The 19,150-nt window shown below is 41.8% G+C and overlaps 1 protein-coding gene across 2 annotated transcripts in view; it reads right to left on the bottom strand.

Annotated features, from left to right (window-relative positions):
- PKD1 (polycystin 1, transient receptor potential channel interacting) overlaps positions 1 to 19,150 on the bottom strand; it is a 99,120-nt gene that overhangs the window by 55,843 nt on the left and 24,127 nt on the right. For both annotated transcript variants that reach the window (XM_075179321.1, XM_075179322.1), the window contains exons 2-5: positions 6,701 to 6,772; positions 5,142 to 5,311; positions 3,263 to 3,913; positions 100 to 283 (exon numbers count right to left, since the gene is read on the bottom strand). In XM_075179321.1, the coding sequence (XP_075035422.1) occupies positions 100 to 283; positions 3,263 to 3,913; positions 5,142 to 5,311; positions 6,701 to 6,772 (1,077 nt within the window). The remainder of the gene's footprint in view (positions 1 to 99; positions 284 to 3,262; positions 3,914 to 5,141; positions 5,312 to 6,700; positions 6,773 to 19,150) is intronic.

Here is a 19,150-nt window from a genome sequence, read left to right as displayed (position 1 = left end):
ATCTGATCATACTCAGGCACACTGAGATAATGGACGCCAGCCCTCAGCGCACACACACACACGACAGACATGTATCACTGCTTCTTGGCGTCACGGTACCTGGTGACTTGCGTCTCCAGAAACTTCTGCAGTTCATCACTGCTCACCACCGCCATGTCCCCGTTCCCAAGGTCCTGGCAGGTCTTCTGAGCCTCGAACCATGCCGCTTTCTTAGAGACCAGCTGGTAGCAATGGTTGTTATGGGGGTACACCACACATCCAACTGGGCAGGCAGGGGAGACTGCTGGGGGACACAGGGAGTTGATAGGTCAAAAACAAGACAATATTCAGGTCCAATTAAATTATATTTCAAACATAACACAATAGCAGTCCGCAAAAACGTTCCTGCGGTCTCCACATAATGGAGTCAATCGTTATTCAGGGTATCAACGCACTAGGAACCAGTGACGTTTCCGAGGCATGAGGAGGCCGCCTATGGTACATGCATGGCCCAATGGACGCCATGACTGAGGTTCTAAAATCTGAGGTGGGGGTGTGGGATCATGGGAAGGCATTTCAAACGGCCTTCATCACTGGGCTCTGTAAGATGCTCTCGCTCAAAGAACTATATGTCCCATCATGCCTTGCTTCACTGCCTGAAGGTTCACTGACCAGCTAGACAAGTGGTTCCCAACCTTTGTGGCGTTTATCACACAACTCATAGTTTCATGATGGGCCAATGTTAAAATAGGTTAATCAATAAAACCAAACTCATGAATTAATATCGTCAAGCTTTAAAACAAAAAAGTGATTTGTAGGTAATTTTTTTTCTATACTGCATAATCACCATTGCATGTATTAAATTAATTTTAAGATATTTCCCCTGTTAATCTTGAATTTTTGCAACGCATTCAGACATAAATGTGTCCTGACGCTGGTTGGGAATCACTGATTTAGAGTCTTCATGAAGGCACTGCCAAATTGTCTGACCTCAAGTGCTGGCAATTGATAGATGCCAAATGGCGGAATTCTGCAAACAGGTAAAACCAAGGAGAGGATCGTCCCATATTAGGATTTTAAATAAAAAGTAATGTTTGGGGAGAACTCTTCTTTAATAATCCTGTGCATTACTGACATTATACAGAAGATTGAATATGCTATTTTTCAGAGAATATACGTGTTGGTGAGGTTCACTATATCAGTTCACTGTGCTGTCTGTCCAACTGCTTTCCTGACAATTTCCATGTTTAAGAATTTGCTTTTCAGGTGACGTGTTTTCATTTTTATTTATTTGGGGGTGAGGGGGGTGCACTACTCTGAGGCAATGCAGAAGCTAAATCTTGCGGTCTCCTAGTTAACGGACATGCATTGTACCAACAGGTGCATTTACACACAGGGGCTTTGTCAGTAATGAAACAACAAGTCAGAAGTGAAATAATTGATATGCTTTGTTGTATTAAGAATCTTTGATATTTAATATATAGGGCTTGGTGAGTTTTCATCCATATCAATGATCTAATATGATGTACTGGGAGTACTTGCAGAAAGCAGTACAATGATGCTTTATCTCAGCCATCTTTGCCCTTACAGACACCTGAATTAGTGTCTGACGACTTTTACGCCACCATTACTGCATTTTTCCATATATACCGGTAATTAGTTTTTTTTTAATACTTCACTTTATTATTCTGTATGCATTATATATAGACCGCCACTAAACCATACAACAATAAATATTTTGATATCCTAATTTGCACAAATAGTCTCATATGAGGTTGCATTTAAAACTGCATGTCAAGGTTAGCAAGCAGCATCATTATGTAAGAGCTGATCATCTTTAAAGGAAAAAGCCACTTTGGCGCACTTTATTTTTTGAGGGTAAATGTTAGGGAATCCCCGAAGACAGAGAAAACTGCAGTAAAGTTAAATGCTACATACACTCTATAAATTTTACACTGGATGCAAGTTGTATTGATTACAGATTTCTGTGGGGGTATTCAAGTGACCGCGAGATTTTTTTTTCCCCGCCGCGTAAATATTTTTTTTAAAAAAAAAAAAATCACACGCATGTTTTTAACTGCTATACCGACCGTTTTTAGTTAACACCGCGTGAAAAGTCGTGCAATTAAATTCAAAAAGAGGGAACCCTGCCCCCACGCGTTAATCATTGTGTTTGTGAGTTTTTAGGGGAGTGAAGGATTGGCATACATTAGATTGCATTACACGACCATTCTAGTCGATAATATCTACATTACAGTACTTTCTTTAGCATATTTTTTTATTTAAACTATTTTTTACTACTGAATCATCTATACCAAGTCAAAACACATTAGTACATACATATTTGTACCAAAAACATGCATAAATATATTTAATTAGTAATTTTTATTTTATTAATTTTTTTATGTTTTTTTTTTTTTTTTTTTTTATTATTTTCTTCACAAGAAAATCAACTTTTACATGTTAGGCACTACTGATAAACATAGTTTATCTTTATTTATTTTTTCATTATTACATGATTTCAAATAGTTTTCTTAGGATTTTTATTTTTATCACACCCCAAAGAGGTGCGAGATAAAACAGCATATTGGCCTGTTTAACGCGCCACGTTAAAAAACAATTGAATAGCTTTTAACGCGGCTGACTCTCGCACACCCTATACCTTCAATAGACCTTCCACTGGAGCGCGATAGGACCGTTTCATGAAAAAAAAACGGAGCGTTAAAAATGGAATTGAATCGTGGGTAAAGTTAACCCGCTCGAAAATAATAAAAAAAAACAGCGTTAAAATTCATTTTAACGCGGTCTTAAAAAAAAAAAACTTCCAGTCAATTGAATACTCCCTGTTGGTCTAAAAAAGATCATCCAAGTGGACTTAACCTTTAACACATAAACGTTTAATGCAGAACGAATAGGTAACGGTACTTCGTCAGTTTGCTTTCTTGCAGCCTTAGCAATGATCACTGTCATGTTAACGGAGGTTTGAAATAAAAACAATAAAAAAAGAAGCCACAGAATAGCAGTACCCATTTCACATAAATCAGGATAAACAGTTTCACCTTGAAACGTGCTTTCATATTGAATGAGGGAAAATAAAAGTCAATTACACAATGAAACTTTTTCAAAGGCAGCAAATCTCAGATTAGTTTAATCTAGTTGCCTTTATGTAGGCAAAAGAAGGGCCACACCCAATTGTCTGACTGCCAAGACGAAGTCTCTTATAGAATATGATGGAATCGTTTGACCTGCCTAGAAATAGGGATTGGTACATGTCCCAGCTTACCTGCCTCACCACTCTCGAATGTCAAGGTATCCTGGACCTCCACCTCTGTTCCACCTCTTGTCATCACAAGGACATCCACACTTTCATTGGCCCTCAGCAAAGTCGGGCATATAATCTGCATATCTTCCGGTAGTCCCACCACTCTCAGCTCATCATGTACGAGGAGATCTCTACGGCCCATGCGTAGAGTCACCGACACGTTGTACAGCCCGGGCTGAGCGTAACGGTGTGTGACGTTAACCTCACTAGTGCTGAGGATCTGGTTCCCCAAGTCCCAGAGCAGAGGGGTAACCGGTACCGGAGCCCTGACCTGCAAATGCACAGCTTCCCCGAGTCCGTACGTTTCCCTGGAGTGGTGCAGAGAGGTAAACGACTGAGTGCCGGCGACATCCTGGATAACGGACAGGCCGCAGTCAGACAGGACTGACGAGGAATTGCAAACCTCCCGACATGGAACAGATATGTTGGGGATGACTGTGTCCCCGCACAGGCAGCCATGCTCAGAGTCTAGGGTCCAGTGGCTGTAGAGCTCAGCAAAGCAGTGTGCGCTGCAAGATTCATTACCGGGATGTGCCAAGGCGATGGGTGTGAAGCTCAACACGGGTTCCTCACCAGAAGACAGATTGCTCGGACAATGGATTAGGTCGCCACCTGCAACAGAGAGAAAGTTTAAAGTCACCGTCTAGAGATTCTAGAGATGGGGGAATCTCGTTACTGTAAAACCCCTGATCTCCGGACAACTGCTCCCCACAATAGCTAGATGGGAATGGAGGGGGGAAAAATGGTTTCTGGGTTGATGGTCTACACAAACAGTATTCAAAGGTCAACGTTGTTACGTTGTTTAGTATATTACACCAACATCCAACAGTGTCTGTCCCCCACGCTCCCCGAGACCAGTGGAAGGACTAACGCCACGACAGGGGGTGTGGCCTCACGGGACGATGCCAAAACTAGGGTGTAGTAGAATCACTCGGCACGCCTTCAAATATTGCCATGCAGGACTAGTGATACCTTGTCCCATAAACTAAAAAGTACTGAATTTCAATACTGTATCTTACCAAAATAAACTCCTACACATCCTGAAAAAAACCCAGAATATATAAGTTTTTCCGGTGAAACCGGTCATGAACAGCGATAGCCCGGAAGTACGGTGCCTCACAACAGCGCAATTCCTCCATGTCTAGAATTAGGTTTATAAATATCCCATGGACAATGGCAAGAAATGGTTGAGAAATTTTATTTTAAAGGCACACCGAAATATTTTTAGTAATCTAAGCTAGCGTCCTTTATATAATTGTGATAACCAACATAGTTAAGAAAATGTTTTCCTGTCCGCTTGATTAATTTGGAGAAACTGATAGGAAGCTTTACCGCTACTAGAGCCCTACGCAGCAGTCAGGCTTCACCTGTCCTGGAGATAATATAGAATAATATAAAGTAAAGATAACATTTACCAAACCCTCTAAAAAGGAAAAGTGGAGGTGTTGCCCATAGCAACCATTCAGATTCTAAATATAATTTTCTAGAGTGTACTAGATAAATACATAGAAGCTGATTGGTTGCTATGGGCAACACCTCCACTTTTGCTTTTTAGAAGGTTAGATACACCTACCCCTAAATGTTATCTCATAGCGTAATAAAAAACGATAAGACAGTGAGTCATCAAAGCTGAGAAGGAAAAGCTACTGAGATAGCTTTAGCTGTACAAATAGATTTATATTTATTTAAAAAAAACAAAAAAAACAAGAGGCGTGGCTAATGGATGGGGCGTGGCTATGGGTACATCAGGTTTCAATCAGGTACTGCCGATACCATAAGTACACTGAATCCTGCCCCAGAGAGACCACTCACAGAACTGCAGTCTATGCTCAGTACTCACCACAAGTGGACTTGGAGAAGGAGGCATTGAGTAGCCGCTGGCCAGATACCACAGCGGGACGGTCACAGAGGGTAGAATCCGCCTGCTCAATTCTAACCCCATTGTCAGCAGCCCAGTGAGGGAGCCAGGAGAGGCGGCAGTCACACAGCCAGGGGTTGTCGCTCAGGTTTCTGCAATGAGTCAGTTCACAATTAAGGGTCTGTAGAGTTTTATGTAGACCGCACAAACTAACACAGCAACTGGCCCATGTCAGGTAAACAGTGTAACAGTGTTTTTAAACTCATTCTAATACATTCTCCCCAATTATTGCCCCTTGTTCCAGGAAAATTCATTTTACAAATGCATTTTCCCCCTAAACTCTGGATATTAGGAATGTTTGGAGGATCGGGATACTGGTTATTCTCCTCCCTCTGGTTACAGCTGGGCAGGTATCATTTGGTAAACGGCAGAGGACGACCATGTGTGTGTGACAGGATGTGGGATATGTCTAGACCGGGAAAGTGGAAAGATTGTTCTCAGCAGAGTCAGGAGAGCAGCTGAAAGCTCCATAAACTGAGCGCGCATCTGGCTAAAAGTGCGCCACACCCAACTTACTTACTAGTAAACCTACTAGCAGGGCCCCGGTATAGAGAGGGGGTTCCTGCTGGAACAATTAGTAGCTCAAAAAGGACCCGAGACTGGATTGTTTTGTGTGTTCTTAGATTACAAGCAGCTTGTGGACATTATACAGCAATTAAATACAGGCTGCTTGTGTTTGTTAATGTATGAGTACATAACGTATGTTTTAGATAAGACACATTGGAATTTAGGGTTAGGGGTTCTTTAAATGGCCCAAGTATAATAAATATATAGATATATATACATACATAAATGAGCTACTAGAGGTTTATCACAGAAGTCTAACAAGAATGGCAGTGTGTGGGGTGACTTTTATTACAGTACAATGAAGATTTATTGCTATGAATAATACACATAGCTGCCGTATGGATAGAATACAGGAAGCACATAGGGGCGAGGAAATAAACACCACTGCCTGATTATATAAATGCTTTTAGTAAACCTTGCAGGAGGCCACGTACGAGCCGATCAATAACGAATAACTCTTTTCTTTCTCTCCACGCACTACTAACTTTTGAATCTTGTGGCCATACATGCCGAGATATCACATCTGGGGTAACTGGCCCAATATCACAGTGTCTATGGGTCTCAGGTGCACCACTGGGAGACAAGGTAATATCAAACGTGGCAAGAAAGGACGGCCCTGGAGAGATGAACATTAAAGGTGTCCACACACGCTGAGTTACGGCAGCCGACAGAGGGAAACCGGCCAGATAGCGCAGTGCGTGGGCCAATGTCAGAGGGCCGTCAATATGATTATTATCCGGCATGGCAGGAAATACGGTGAAACTTCCACCTGAACTCTACCGGGAAGGGGGGGGTTGTTCCTAATGCGGGTGAGTGGAGTTCTTATTTAAAGTCATCTGAAGGTAGAATGCCCCTTTAAGAGGCGGAGCTGAATAGAGATGGAAGGATAGGAGAACCATTGTTTCTCTACTTACAATTCCGTTAGATTCTGTAGTGGTTCAAATAGTCCTTTGTCCAGGGCTTCAATGCTGTTATTGCTAAGATCTCTGAAAGAAAAAGATATATATATATTTTCTAAGAACTTGTAATCCTGTCAGAGGCCCCATATAGTTTCAAGCCTCATTAGATATTGTAGAACATTATTTAAAGTAGACGTATCTCCTGTACACAGTGGAGGCGGCCATTTTGTGAGAAGACCCAGTGTAACACAACCTAATAACGTGCCTGGACCACTATGCACTGTGCAGAGGAGGTCACGTGACGCAGAAGTCGCCGCCTCCGTTCTGATAAGATCGGGAGCAGCCGGCTGAGGTACATCACCACAAGATAAAATCATAGTTAAACGTCATTATTTCTATTTCAAAATTATAATTAGGAAGAGAGAATAAATACTGACAGTATTGGGAAGACATTTATGAAAACTGGTGCAAAGGTCAAAGGTAGGGTTGCCCAAAGCAACCAATCAGAAGCGGTCACCTGATTTTGCATTTTAATTTTCTAATTTGCGCAAAATAACAGATCCTGTTTGGTTTCCATAGTCAATACCACCTTTAGTTATTGGGATTTTTGCACAGTCTTGAATTCCAAAAATTTGAAAAGCAGAACAAGGGGGTCACGCAGTGAAAACTGAGGGTGGAGAGCGATGGGGAAGATTAATTCAACATAAACAACAATCAATAGACTATGATGACAATCAGGAGTCTAGAGACGAATATGTTTTTGATCTGCGTTTAATATACAAGGCTGACCTCATCCGCTTGCAGCACAGGCTGATGACACCATTAATGCGGGCTGTATGGCTGAGGCGGCCAGGGTGGGATAGTGCTGTAAGCGTGCTGTCAGTGAGCGCTCCCCGGAGAGACTGTTGGACTATTGATAAAATTCAAGTTGTGTAAACTTTCCCACGGATGCAGCGATGGCGATGAGGTAATACTGGCCCTGAATCATCAAGAGTTTCAGATCCCAAAAATAGCTAAAAGACAACACCTACCCACTGCATTCCGCCTAGCCCCCTGGTGTACACCATGCATTAACCCCCGGAATGCCATAGTCACGACGGAGACAGTAGGATCAGATTCCAGCCTAGTCTTCTAGGCCAGTGGTGGGTAATTTAAATGGTTAGGAAAAGCTTGTATTGGGCCGTTCATAACTTATCATGGCTGTCCTTTTACACAGTTCTGGTCCATGGAGTATCCAATCCAACCTAGCTATTAGTATTTTCAGAGGATTATTATATCTCAATTAGATTCATAGGAGAGCTCTGCGAGGAGGTAAGGGAATGATGGGGAATGGAAATCAAACAATGGAACTGTACTAAAAAGATGAGCAGGATTACCAGCACCATCATAAAAACAAGGTAAAGTCCTACAACAGGAACAATGTTATATATTCATCCCTAAGACAGATACAAAAGATAAAATAAAAATATATATATATAGTTTAGGAGTCCCATAAATTAGAACACTTGTTTGAAATGCAATGAAACATCATCATTAACATTTATTTATATAGCGCCAGCAGATTCCGTAGCGCTTTAAGATATTATGGGTAATTCATACTGCCTACAGTCCCTTTGCCTGCTGATCAGCTTTGCGACCTGTTGTTCATTTCTTGTTAAGAATATCCTTCCATCTAATCACTTTACTGTTGTCTACAAATGTGATATATTATTGTTAAAAGTAATATTAAAACAGGAAAATTAGGTATTGTAGTAAACAATATTACAATAGGATTAGTTGATAGTACACAATCAGTTTGGGTTCAGACCCATAGATTAAGAATAACCCCCAGCCTCCAAACCTTCAAGCACTCCCAAAACTTCATCTCTTTAGACAACCTTACCAAATTCTTGAGCAACCTTCTTAACCTCCCTATTCTACCAGATTACCACCACACTACAGTACACACAAACATGCCTACTCTCCCAGAACGTCCAGGAGACTCCAGAGCAACCTCCCGGGCCACTTTAATAGTTAAGTGGCGCGGCTTAGTGCCGCGGCTTGCGCATAATCGTGGCCCCGCTCCCTGCTGTAATAGGTCAGGAAATGTGACAGCGGTTCAGGGGGCAGGGCCAAATGGTGTAACTCACAGAGCTCCGCCCCCCCACACCCTACTAATAGTGAGGCATGGAGGCAACCTATTAAGTCGTTAGGAACTTGTGATACTAATGAGGCGCGTCTCAGTGATCAGTTGCTAGGAACAGATTAGTCGCATCCTCCTAAACATTGCTTTAGCCCACAAAACGTCTGCTTCCACCACTGACGAGAAACAGATACGTCCCATATTCAAAGTGGCGAGGTCATTAGAAGTTCACATTTTCTGATTCATAACCACATATCTATCTCTTATGTAGTTATTTACCTTCTTATCTGTTCCTTCCTCCCCCGGGCCGGCCCTTCCCTAATACCAGCGGCATTCTAGGCAACAAGACGGACATGGGGGCAGACTCAGCAGATATTCTAGTGGCTTAAAAAGACAACAATGCCTTGCTAACTCTTTAGTTTTGACTCATTAATGACAATGTCACTACAATTTGTTTCTGTTTTTAGCATTATGCAAACGGTTCATTTATCTAACGTCTTCATATATAAAACATTGTGAATGAATGCACACCTAAAATGTTCAAGCCACTTCTAGAATTTGAAATTTCGCCCACTGGTAGCTTTTAAGACACAAAGGACAATAAAAATCAGAAACACCTTCAATGTCCAAGTCTATCGAGCATTCATTGTGTCACTGCAAGGAAGCACGTGTATTTCTAAACTTTAAGTATTCAGGTAAGCCTCAGCTAAATAATTCTGTTGGATGCTGCAGCCGTCTACACAAGCCATTTTGACACCAAAGAATTAAAGTCAACGAGTACCTGCTACGCTATTACCCTGGAGAGGAGAGGACATACTAGACAGTGGAACGAACGATGAAGGGTCGGCCAACTACCCTGTGGAATTTCTGAACTCCCTCAACCTTCCAGCAATGAACTCAGAAGATTAGAGCCTTCTATTATGTAGCTGATGAACCTCAACTCCCCACAACTATGCAGCGAACTGGTGTGAGCCCCCGCATCATAGAGGCCACCATATAAACGGGTCGTGCCAAGGGACAGTGTCTTCATACCAGAATGTAAATTTACTCATTTAAATTGATGAAGATGATTTCTTTGGAATACATTTGCAAAAAAAAAAACAGTTAAGCTGACAGTTTATGCATAAATCAAAATGCTAATAGTTTTTTGTTTCCGAGTCTTTATTATAGTAAAGCAATTTGACATTAATATACACTATATGGACAAAAGTATTTGGCCACACCCGTTAATTACTGAATTGACGTGTTTCAATCAGACCAGTTGCCAGAGGTGTATAAAATCCAGCACCTAGCTATGCAGTCTCCATTTACAAACATTTGTGTTTAGGAACAGCAGCAATTCGGCCACGGAGCGGAAGACCACGGAAAATCACAGAGCGGGGTCAAAGACTGCTAAGGTGTATGGTGCATTAAAGTCGCCAACGTTTTGCTGCTTCCATAGCTGAAGAGCTCTGAACTTCCACTGGCATTAATGTAAGCACAAAAACTGAGAGTCAGATGGAGTGGTGTAAAGCCCACCAACACTGGACTGTGGAGCAGTGGAAACGTGCTCTGTGGAGTGACGAATCACACTTCTCTATCTGGCAGTCAGATGGACGAGTCTGGGTTTGGCGGATGCTGGGAGAACGTTACCTGCCTGACTGCATTATGCCAACTGTGAAGTTTGGTGGAGGAGGGATAATGATATGGGGCTGTTTTTCAGGGTTTGGGCTAGGTCCCTTATCTCCAGTGAACGGCAATCTTAATGCTGCAGCATACCAAGTCATTTTGGACAATGCTATGCTTCCAACTTTGTGGCAACAGTTTGGGGAAGACCCATTTTTATTCCATCATGACTGTGCCCCAGTGCACAAAGCAAGGACTACAAAGACATGGTTTGATGAGTTCAGTGTGGAAGAACTTGACTGGCCCACACAGAGCCCTGACCTCAACCCCATAGAACACCTTTGGGATGAACTGGAACGCAGATTGCGAGCCAGACCTTCTCGTACAACATCAGTGCCTGACCTCATAAGTGCTCTACAGAATGAATGGGCACAAATTCCCACAGAAACACTCCAACATCTTGTGGAAGCCTTCCAAGCAGAGTGGAAGCTGTTATCGCTGTAAAAGAGGGACCAACTCCATATTAAAGTATATGTATTTGAATACAATGTCATTACAGTCCCTGATGGTGTAATGGTCAAGCGTCCGTATACTTTTGTCCACACAGTGTACATCAAAGTCTGTGTATTACAGAGCTGAATAATAGACATGGAATCTTTATACTTAATATAGCCAATACATTTCCGTTCATTCCTCTGCAGCAGGTCACCACTTTAGCAGGAAGGTGATTCTCTGACACAGAGTGACTGACAGCTTGGCAGACTTGCTTTACAGAAACGCACTGTGTGGATTGGTTGATTCATTCACATGGGGCGGGGAGAGCGAAATTACAGTAACTCAGTCTCATCTTTTTAACTAGTTTGAAATCCCATTGGGACACGGTCCTAAATAGGTGGGAGGAGCTTCAGCTCTCTGCCGTGGATGGGGACGGTAATACTGCACGGTATAACAGCCACTGTGACACTGAACAATGCATTTTACCTTCATCGTTCATATCAATAAATATCAGTCCTGGGGTTTAGTTGTCGTTTCAACTTATTAAAACATGACGATCTTCTTGCTGCATTAAGATGTTGCTAGCTAAGGGTTAATGGCTGATTCATGAAGTCTGCAGAAGTTTTGATTCGCCTTGAGCTGCGCAACTTGTGGGAACAGAAGGAGGGGAAAGAAAAAAAAAAGAGAGAGATTGAGAGAGAACACTTTGTTCCCAGAGCCGGGAAATAAGAAACATGAGGAAGGTGAAAGACTCAAGAGGGTCCCAGACAATGGTGACATGAATCATTAAGCCCCGCCCCCCACAGCTTATCTATTGCGGGGGTGAAAACCGGAAGGTTGCCCTGCTCTCCCGGGAGGTCTCCTGGACATTCCTGGAGAGTAGGCAACTATGCGTTAAAGAAAAGCAGCTAATGACTCTCTACAGACTGAAGTGTCTTTTACATTTCTGTCTCCATTACTGAAGTCATGTTGTCTTACCTGTCAGTCTTTGATTAAATCTTGGTCTCCATGAAAATGGCCACCTCCATAGCCATCAATACTTGGACATAGGACACAATTTCTGAGCTGTGTCATCATGCCACAGATGGCGAAGCCAACCACGTCTTGTACTGGCTCAGCATCAGGGAGAATGCCAGATTCTTCAGGGAGTGAGGGAGATCACCCCTATTTCAGGGAGCCTCCCTGACATTAAGAGAGATTTGACATGTATGCTTTTAGTTCAGTTTAAAAATCAAATGACAGAATACGATGAGCCACTGGAACGATAATCGTCCATTACTGCAGCGTACACACTAATGTGATATCAGGCCGAACAGTTGTTGTCGGCTGATTACAATTAGTGTGTAACCAGCCTAAGTCAGACAATGGACAATACTCATTACTGTGGAAAATGGTAGAATACTTGCTTGGCTTCATCATGTAAAACCTATGGGAGGAAAAAAAGGTTCAACAGACATGTCCCTTTAAAATAACCTTGGTCAATTCAGCTATTGTCAGGAAAAATCTCCCATGATGCTCAGCCAGTAGCACACAGAATATACAGCAGATAGAGGAGGAGAAGACAGAGGTACAGGAATGGCTAACGTGGAAGGATTGTGTATAAATACCAGACCTATTGATTAAAATGTCTAAACAATCAATAAAACAATAGTTTAGACTTAAAAGTTGAACATTAATTACATTCCTAATGTAAATAATTTACTTACAAATGTCACATACATATGGTGGAACGTTTAAATTAAGATCCATAAGGGACCGAAATGTTGTCTCTGCAGACTCCATAAATAAAAATCACTAGCAGATATCCTGGTAGTACTGTGTGGCTTTTTACATAGAGCGGAAGTTGCCATTTTGTGAGCCGGACCAATATTCCTGATAATGCAACCTATCAAGTCATGTGACAATGAGGTCACTAGATTCTAGTGATTTGATAGGCTGAAAATTACTCACACAATGGCAGCCTGCACTGTTTGCAGGACACGGATGCACTTTATTTTGCGCATGAAACTTAGGGAAAAGGACGTTTTGGTAAGCAGTCATGTACCCATGTGTATGCTCAAGGCTCAGCTAACCCGAAGAGACAATTATGAATCCAGCCATGGCGATGTCATCGCTCTTATTTTGCTTGAACAGAAGGCATGCAATCATTGAAAGGTATATATATCCCACTTTACGGCCTTGCTGTGGTAGACCCCTATGAAAACCTCTTGCCTTGAACAGTCACCCAATCTTCAATGCTTCTCAAGTAGTTAAAATAACAATTATTGAACTTGCCAAATATGTGACTAGAACTAAAATAAGAAATAAAAAAAAAAAAGAGCTGGTGGGAGGAAAATGTAATATTATTCAAGAGTGTTATGGTGATCTAAGATGGAAAGTGCCCAAGTATAATCAACATACCCTGCTCATAAATCACCATACAGCCTGCTGTGCGCACACAGTAACCCAGTGACTGAAGAGGCCTGTGCAGATTGGACTATTGATTATGTAATGTTTCACATTATTCTAACCTTTCAAAAGACATGCGGTAGGGCACTGTGGGAAGATAAATGCAAAATGTAACGTCTGAACAACTTCAATGTCAACGTCGGGCTGATTGGACAAATGGAGCATTTTGAAAGAAAGCCAAAACTCCACATATATATCTGACAAAACAGAAGCGAAATAAAGATTTAAGAAGTGTCAAGTTTCTGAAAGATGCTCACAAGTTGATTTATGGATTCTCAGCAACATAGACAGCAAAGGACAATAGATTGAAAGCAGTAAAATCACTACTTTAAAAATTAATTTATATTAAAAACAAAAAAAACAAAACAAAAACAAAACACAATAAATGTTAATTGTCATTAAAGAAAAAAACCACCCAAAATATCAAATTCAACATGGTACGAGTATGTAAAATGGACGTCACCCCCCATATGAAGACATGTTGGTGACTTTCAAATCTTTAGTAAGGGCTTTGCTAGTTAGCTGTGTGGTAAAAGCAAAAATGATTTTTTGTGTCATGCAACTTTGGTTTAGCACCATTTAGTGGACTGTGGCCTATAGAATAAGTGAGCTGACAGTGAAACCCTGGGGGAGGAAGAGGTGTTAGTGGCGTGTTCAGAGGATTTAATTATGCCCTCTGCCAAACCTGAGCTTTTAACGAAAAAACACAACGCTAGCTCCAAGAAGCCAATTAGTCTATGAGAACCTGCTCGAGTTGGGGCTAAGATAAAGACCATTGGTATACCCCTGACCATGCTAAGTAGTACATGGGAGAATATTAGGGACAAGTAGGGGGCTGTAGCTAAGTGTTATGCTACCGGGAGACTAGTGACAGCTATAGAGGCATTAAGTACATTTACAGGGAATGCTGGATCCAATAGTAGCCAAGTGCATTGTGCCGATTCTACCTGATTAAAGATTGGAGAATGTGAGGACGGGGCACCTGAACTTAAGGACTGAACTCGGTACCTATAAGCTCTTTGATACACCCATGTCTAGTGAGATGGACAGGGAACAAGTGACCTGATATACAAAGTGCAGGGGAACTGCTGAAGACCTCTTCTGCAAAACTTGTCAACCGCTTTTGAATATGTATTGAAACAACGAAGTGTGTGCAGGTGGACTGTCACTAAGTAGCGCGTTATAGCGAGAGACGGTCTGGCGCCCACTTACCAACATCTGTGCGATACATACCTCCCAAATGTACATATTTTGGGGGACCCGTTCCGGTTCGTACACCCGCCAGTGTAAAAGGGGATAGTTTTGTAATCACCTGTGCTACCCCAATCCTTAGCTATCGGCAGTGACAATACTGGAGTGTGAGCTGAAACAGGCCCAGTTTTAATAAATGCCAACCTCAAAATATTCCTTTGCTTAATTGTACCTAGCACAGGAGAAATATATATATATATATATAAAATCTACCTCCTTCCCTCGTCATATTTTCAATCCTTTCTTGACCTGGCCACCCACCCAATAAAGACATACCCTGCCCCCGCTCCACTAGGCCGCACATATTCCCTTCATCATCATTTATTTATATAGCGCCAACATATTCCGTAGCGCTTTACAATTGGGGACAAACATAGTAAACTAATAAACAAACTGGGTAAAACAGACAGAGGTGAGAAGACCCTGCTCACAAGCTTACAATCTATGCCATTAGGCCATGTCCCCAATCTACTGCACTTTGAGAAAATGAACCCATCTCAGTTATACTGACAGGAGAGCTGTGACTTGAAATGAAGGGATTCTGAGAAACAGAAGACAAACAATGGAACTGTACTCAACGTTGAGCTTGGCAATCAGCCTAACCAGCACATCACAGAAACCAGGCAAAAGTCCAACAAGAAATCACGTCCCATATAATATATAACCAATACAACATGATCTTTACTATTCAAATGAAATAGGACCCCAAACGAGGAGGTCTCTGGATATCGGACAATCAGGTGAACCCAAAAAAACAGATTCTGCTATCCTATCTGGGGTCCTGTCCCACACCCTGTCCCGACACTCCTGCTCGCCCACCTGCCCCCATTTACGTCCAACAGACATATAAAAAGGTAAACAAGTAAAAAAAGATAATTTCTGCAACACACGGCTCGTAGAACGTATACATTAGGAGAGGTTTACACACAGATGCACTTTGTGTTCTGAGCCTGAGTGATGTCATTGTCCAAATGGAACATGTCTGGTTAGTGTACAATACAGGTCTGTCCCAGGCTTCGGCACTCTGCGGTGATGCCACAGAGGTGGAGGATATAAACTCAGGTTATACCCCCGCCACGCTCTGCCCCCTCCCGTACAGTGCAGTATTCAGGGGCATTTGCTGTCAATTGGGTGAATATTTTACAAAACATATTGTTTTATAGACACTATCATTTTAACTATTACTTTTAATACACTGTTATTATTTAATACTATAACACACATTTTTGTCACATCAATATTTATATATTTACAGTCCTTTCTGACACTTACTGACCATTCTGTACTGTTTAGAATTTTAATGTTATCAGAAACTATTATAATAAAACATTAGAAAGGTAGAAGCACAGTGGGGCAGCATGGTAGCTCAGTGGTTAGCACTTCTGCCTTACAGCACTGGGGTCATGAGTTAAATTCTCAACCATGGCCTTAATTGTGAAGAGTTTGTATGTTTTCCCCAAGTTTGCGTGGGTTTCCTCTGGGTGCTCCGATTTCCTCCCACACTCCAAAAACATACTAGTAGGTTAATTGGCTGCTAACAAAATTGACCCTAGTTTGTCTGTCTCTGTCTCTCTGTTTGTCTGTCTGTGTGTTAGGGAATTTAGACTGTAAGCCCCAATGGATCAGGTACTGATGTGAGGGAGTACTAATACAGCGCTGCGAAATTAGTGGCGCTATATAAATAAATTGTGATGATGATGATAGAAGTCATCACTACGAGAGTTTCTCTCTGCTACCAGGATGTCTAACCAGCCAATAAATGCTAAACGACTGGTTTCAATGGGGTAATCATGATAATTGAGATTCATATCTATTTTAATTTGGTGTTTGAGTTTAAGGTGAACCACAATCACCCTCATCACAGCAGCCCCAATTACACATAATTAGGTGAAGTGGTGCTTCTCACAATCACTTAAACACTTCAAATAGAGCTCAACTGGTTTCCGATTGGTTCCTAATTAAATATATTGTGTTACCTGGGTGCTGCTATTTCTCTGGTATTGAGATGAAAGGATTAGATATACTCAAACACATCTTTAAAGGAAGATACAGACAATGTCGGCATTGTGTGTCCATTGCTTGAGGAAGAGGAATGCGTAGCAGGACGTATATTTGATTCCGATTTCTACCTAAAGTTCTAATTTGTGTCTCATCTACATAAATCGTAAGTGCTTAAGAATTAAACTTTAAATAAATAGTTAAATGTTTCTTTCCAGCTTTCCTATATCAACTAGATTACAAAGAGGCCAGGGGACTGCCTAAGTGCCCAGAGTCTTCCAAACGAGACATTACAAGTTCATGAATGTATTAGGTTAATATATAAATTTACCATGTGATCTATTGTGGGCTTTTTGCAAAATCTCTAGCACCTATCTTCAAGAGTGTAGCATTGGCAGCTCCAATACTAGTAAACATTGTTGCACTATGCACTTCCCTCTATGGTTTTAACACACTCTTTATTCACCGCACTGTCTTTGGAGAACGCTCTGTTGTCGTCTTCCTACATTACAAGGATAGAAGCTGGTCAGAGAGAAGCTCCACATTCTGCCTTCAAGATTATGGACCGTCAGAGAGGGTCTCCTCCACAATGACTTGCACACAGAACATACATTCAAAGTGCAAAAAGTGCCGGTACCCCAAACCAGGTTCAAGGCACGGAGCCCTGCAGTACTACTGCTTGATAGGACAGGGGACAACAAACCAAGCAAACAACAAGTTCAACTAGAGGCGTTCTAGCCCAATGTAAAATTTAAGTGTAAAAACAAAGCTGTCCAGTATTTGTGTGCAACATGCAAAAGCAGACAGTATTTACCCTGCTTGAAAACAAAATATGCATTTGCACCACCCTTGTATTGCAACATTGCGCCCAACTCTGGAAGAGGCCTTATATGGGAATGTGAATATATTCTGAGTTTCTAGAGGTCCTTAAAAACCTTCACGAGGGCTGCTCACTGGTCTCTGGATCGGCAGAACACGTATCCAGCGAGCGTCTGTCGGCTGTACAGAAATTGCTGCCGGATTTCTCTGCCACTTCCCCAGCAGCAGAGGCGTGCCAGTTGGTTGCAAAGGCGTAGATGGTGCTCGGAACATGTTCTGGCTCCTGTGAGGGGGATATTATTTTATCCATTCCTACCTCTGTTTATTCAGCTGGAATCGGACATTAACCCTGTCTCTGACGGAACACAAAATCGCTGAACAAGCCGCTGACGACGCATTTGGCAGAATCTAGCGGATCCTACCTGTCCGCTCCACCAATTGTCCCCATTACCCCAGAAAAAAAACACCAACGTTCAAAATGAGAAAAAAAAAAAAAAAGTGTTCCAGAAACGTCTTTTTCCAAGTTTGCCGAGGCTGCTGACCCACAGAATTAAACTAAACTTAAGCAATACAAATTAATTTGCATACAAAGTTCTGATACTTTTGCGTCTCATAGATGACATTGGTTTGCATTCTCATGAACTATGGATCAGTTCACAAAATACTTCCATTGTGTTATGCATATTGTCACATATTGTCTGCCTCATGGAAGTGCCTCAGCGGTTAAATTATAGACTTCACTCGGATTCAGCCTTCACCACATCAAAGCCACAGCTTGTCTGCAAGAGATGATCTTCATGTCTATTGTCTTTTACTGTTGTGCATCCCGCATAACACTTTCAGAACTAGTCACGTGACCTAGCCATGTGACATAAGTGGGCAGACCTTGCTTCTTAACAACAAGTGGACAGCACGTAAATAAACTGCAGTTTGGCTTTGGCACAGCTCACCTAAATTGAACAAATCCTGTGTCAGTGTACATCTATGTTTCATGCTTATGGAAGAAAATGCTCCGCAAAGCACGTTTTATATATTGACATCTGCTCCCATTACTAACTCAAAGTCCCACTGTGGTTTTTGAATGCACAATATTACTATCCTCTCTAAAGAGTTTCATTATTGTACTGTGTTGTGTGTGTAGAGAGAGGGGAATTACGAGTTAAAATGATTGCACAAGGCATCATCTAGAAATAGCCCCGTTGCTAACAGCAAACTAATTCAACATAAAAGTTGGTTTTTTTTGCTTGTCGTAGACGTGTGGTAATGAGAGGTACTAAAACGGAATCGGAATAGAAATTGGAAGTCCGCGAGACAGATGTTTTGTCACAATTCATGATCATTTAATAGCCCATTTACTGTGGGGGGGATTACAGAAGATCCTCTTCCATTCCCACTTGGGTCTTGGAGCTAATTTACCTCTCCCAGGACACATTTCACCCTAAGCTGTTCCTCTCATTACCATCTTGGACAAGTTCCACTCATCAAAAGTGGCTTGGAAAAAAAATAAAAAAATTAAATCCTTCTTTTTTTTTCCCCCCTTCTCTTTTGGTCTGAAACTAAGCAGATTGTGCCCGCGAATGACATAATACAAGCTGACATCACCCTTGGCTCCCGGCTGTACATCTGTTAACCCTTTCAGACATTAAAGAGCCTCACATTTTGCAAACCTGGACAGAGGTAAGAAAATCACAGAGCTTGGAAGCAGTAAGTGGCTCAGAAGTACACAT

This window comes from Mixophyes fleayi, chromosome 7, assembly GCF_038048845.1.
Source record: "Mixophyes fleayi isolate aMixFle1 chromosome 7, aMixFle1.hap1, whole genome shotgun sequence".
NCBI lineage: Eukaryota > Metazoa > Chordata > Amphibia > Anura > Limnodynastidae > Mixophyes > Mixophyes fleayi.
Note: the sequence above shows the minus strand (reverse complement) of the source record. Positions and strands in the feature narration are given on the sequence as shown.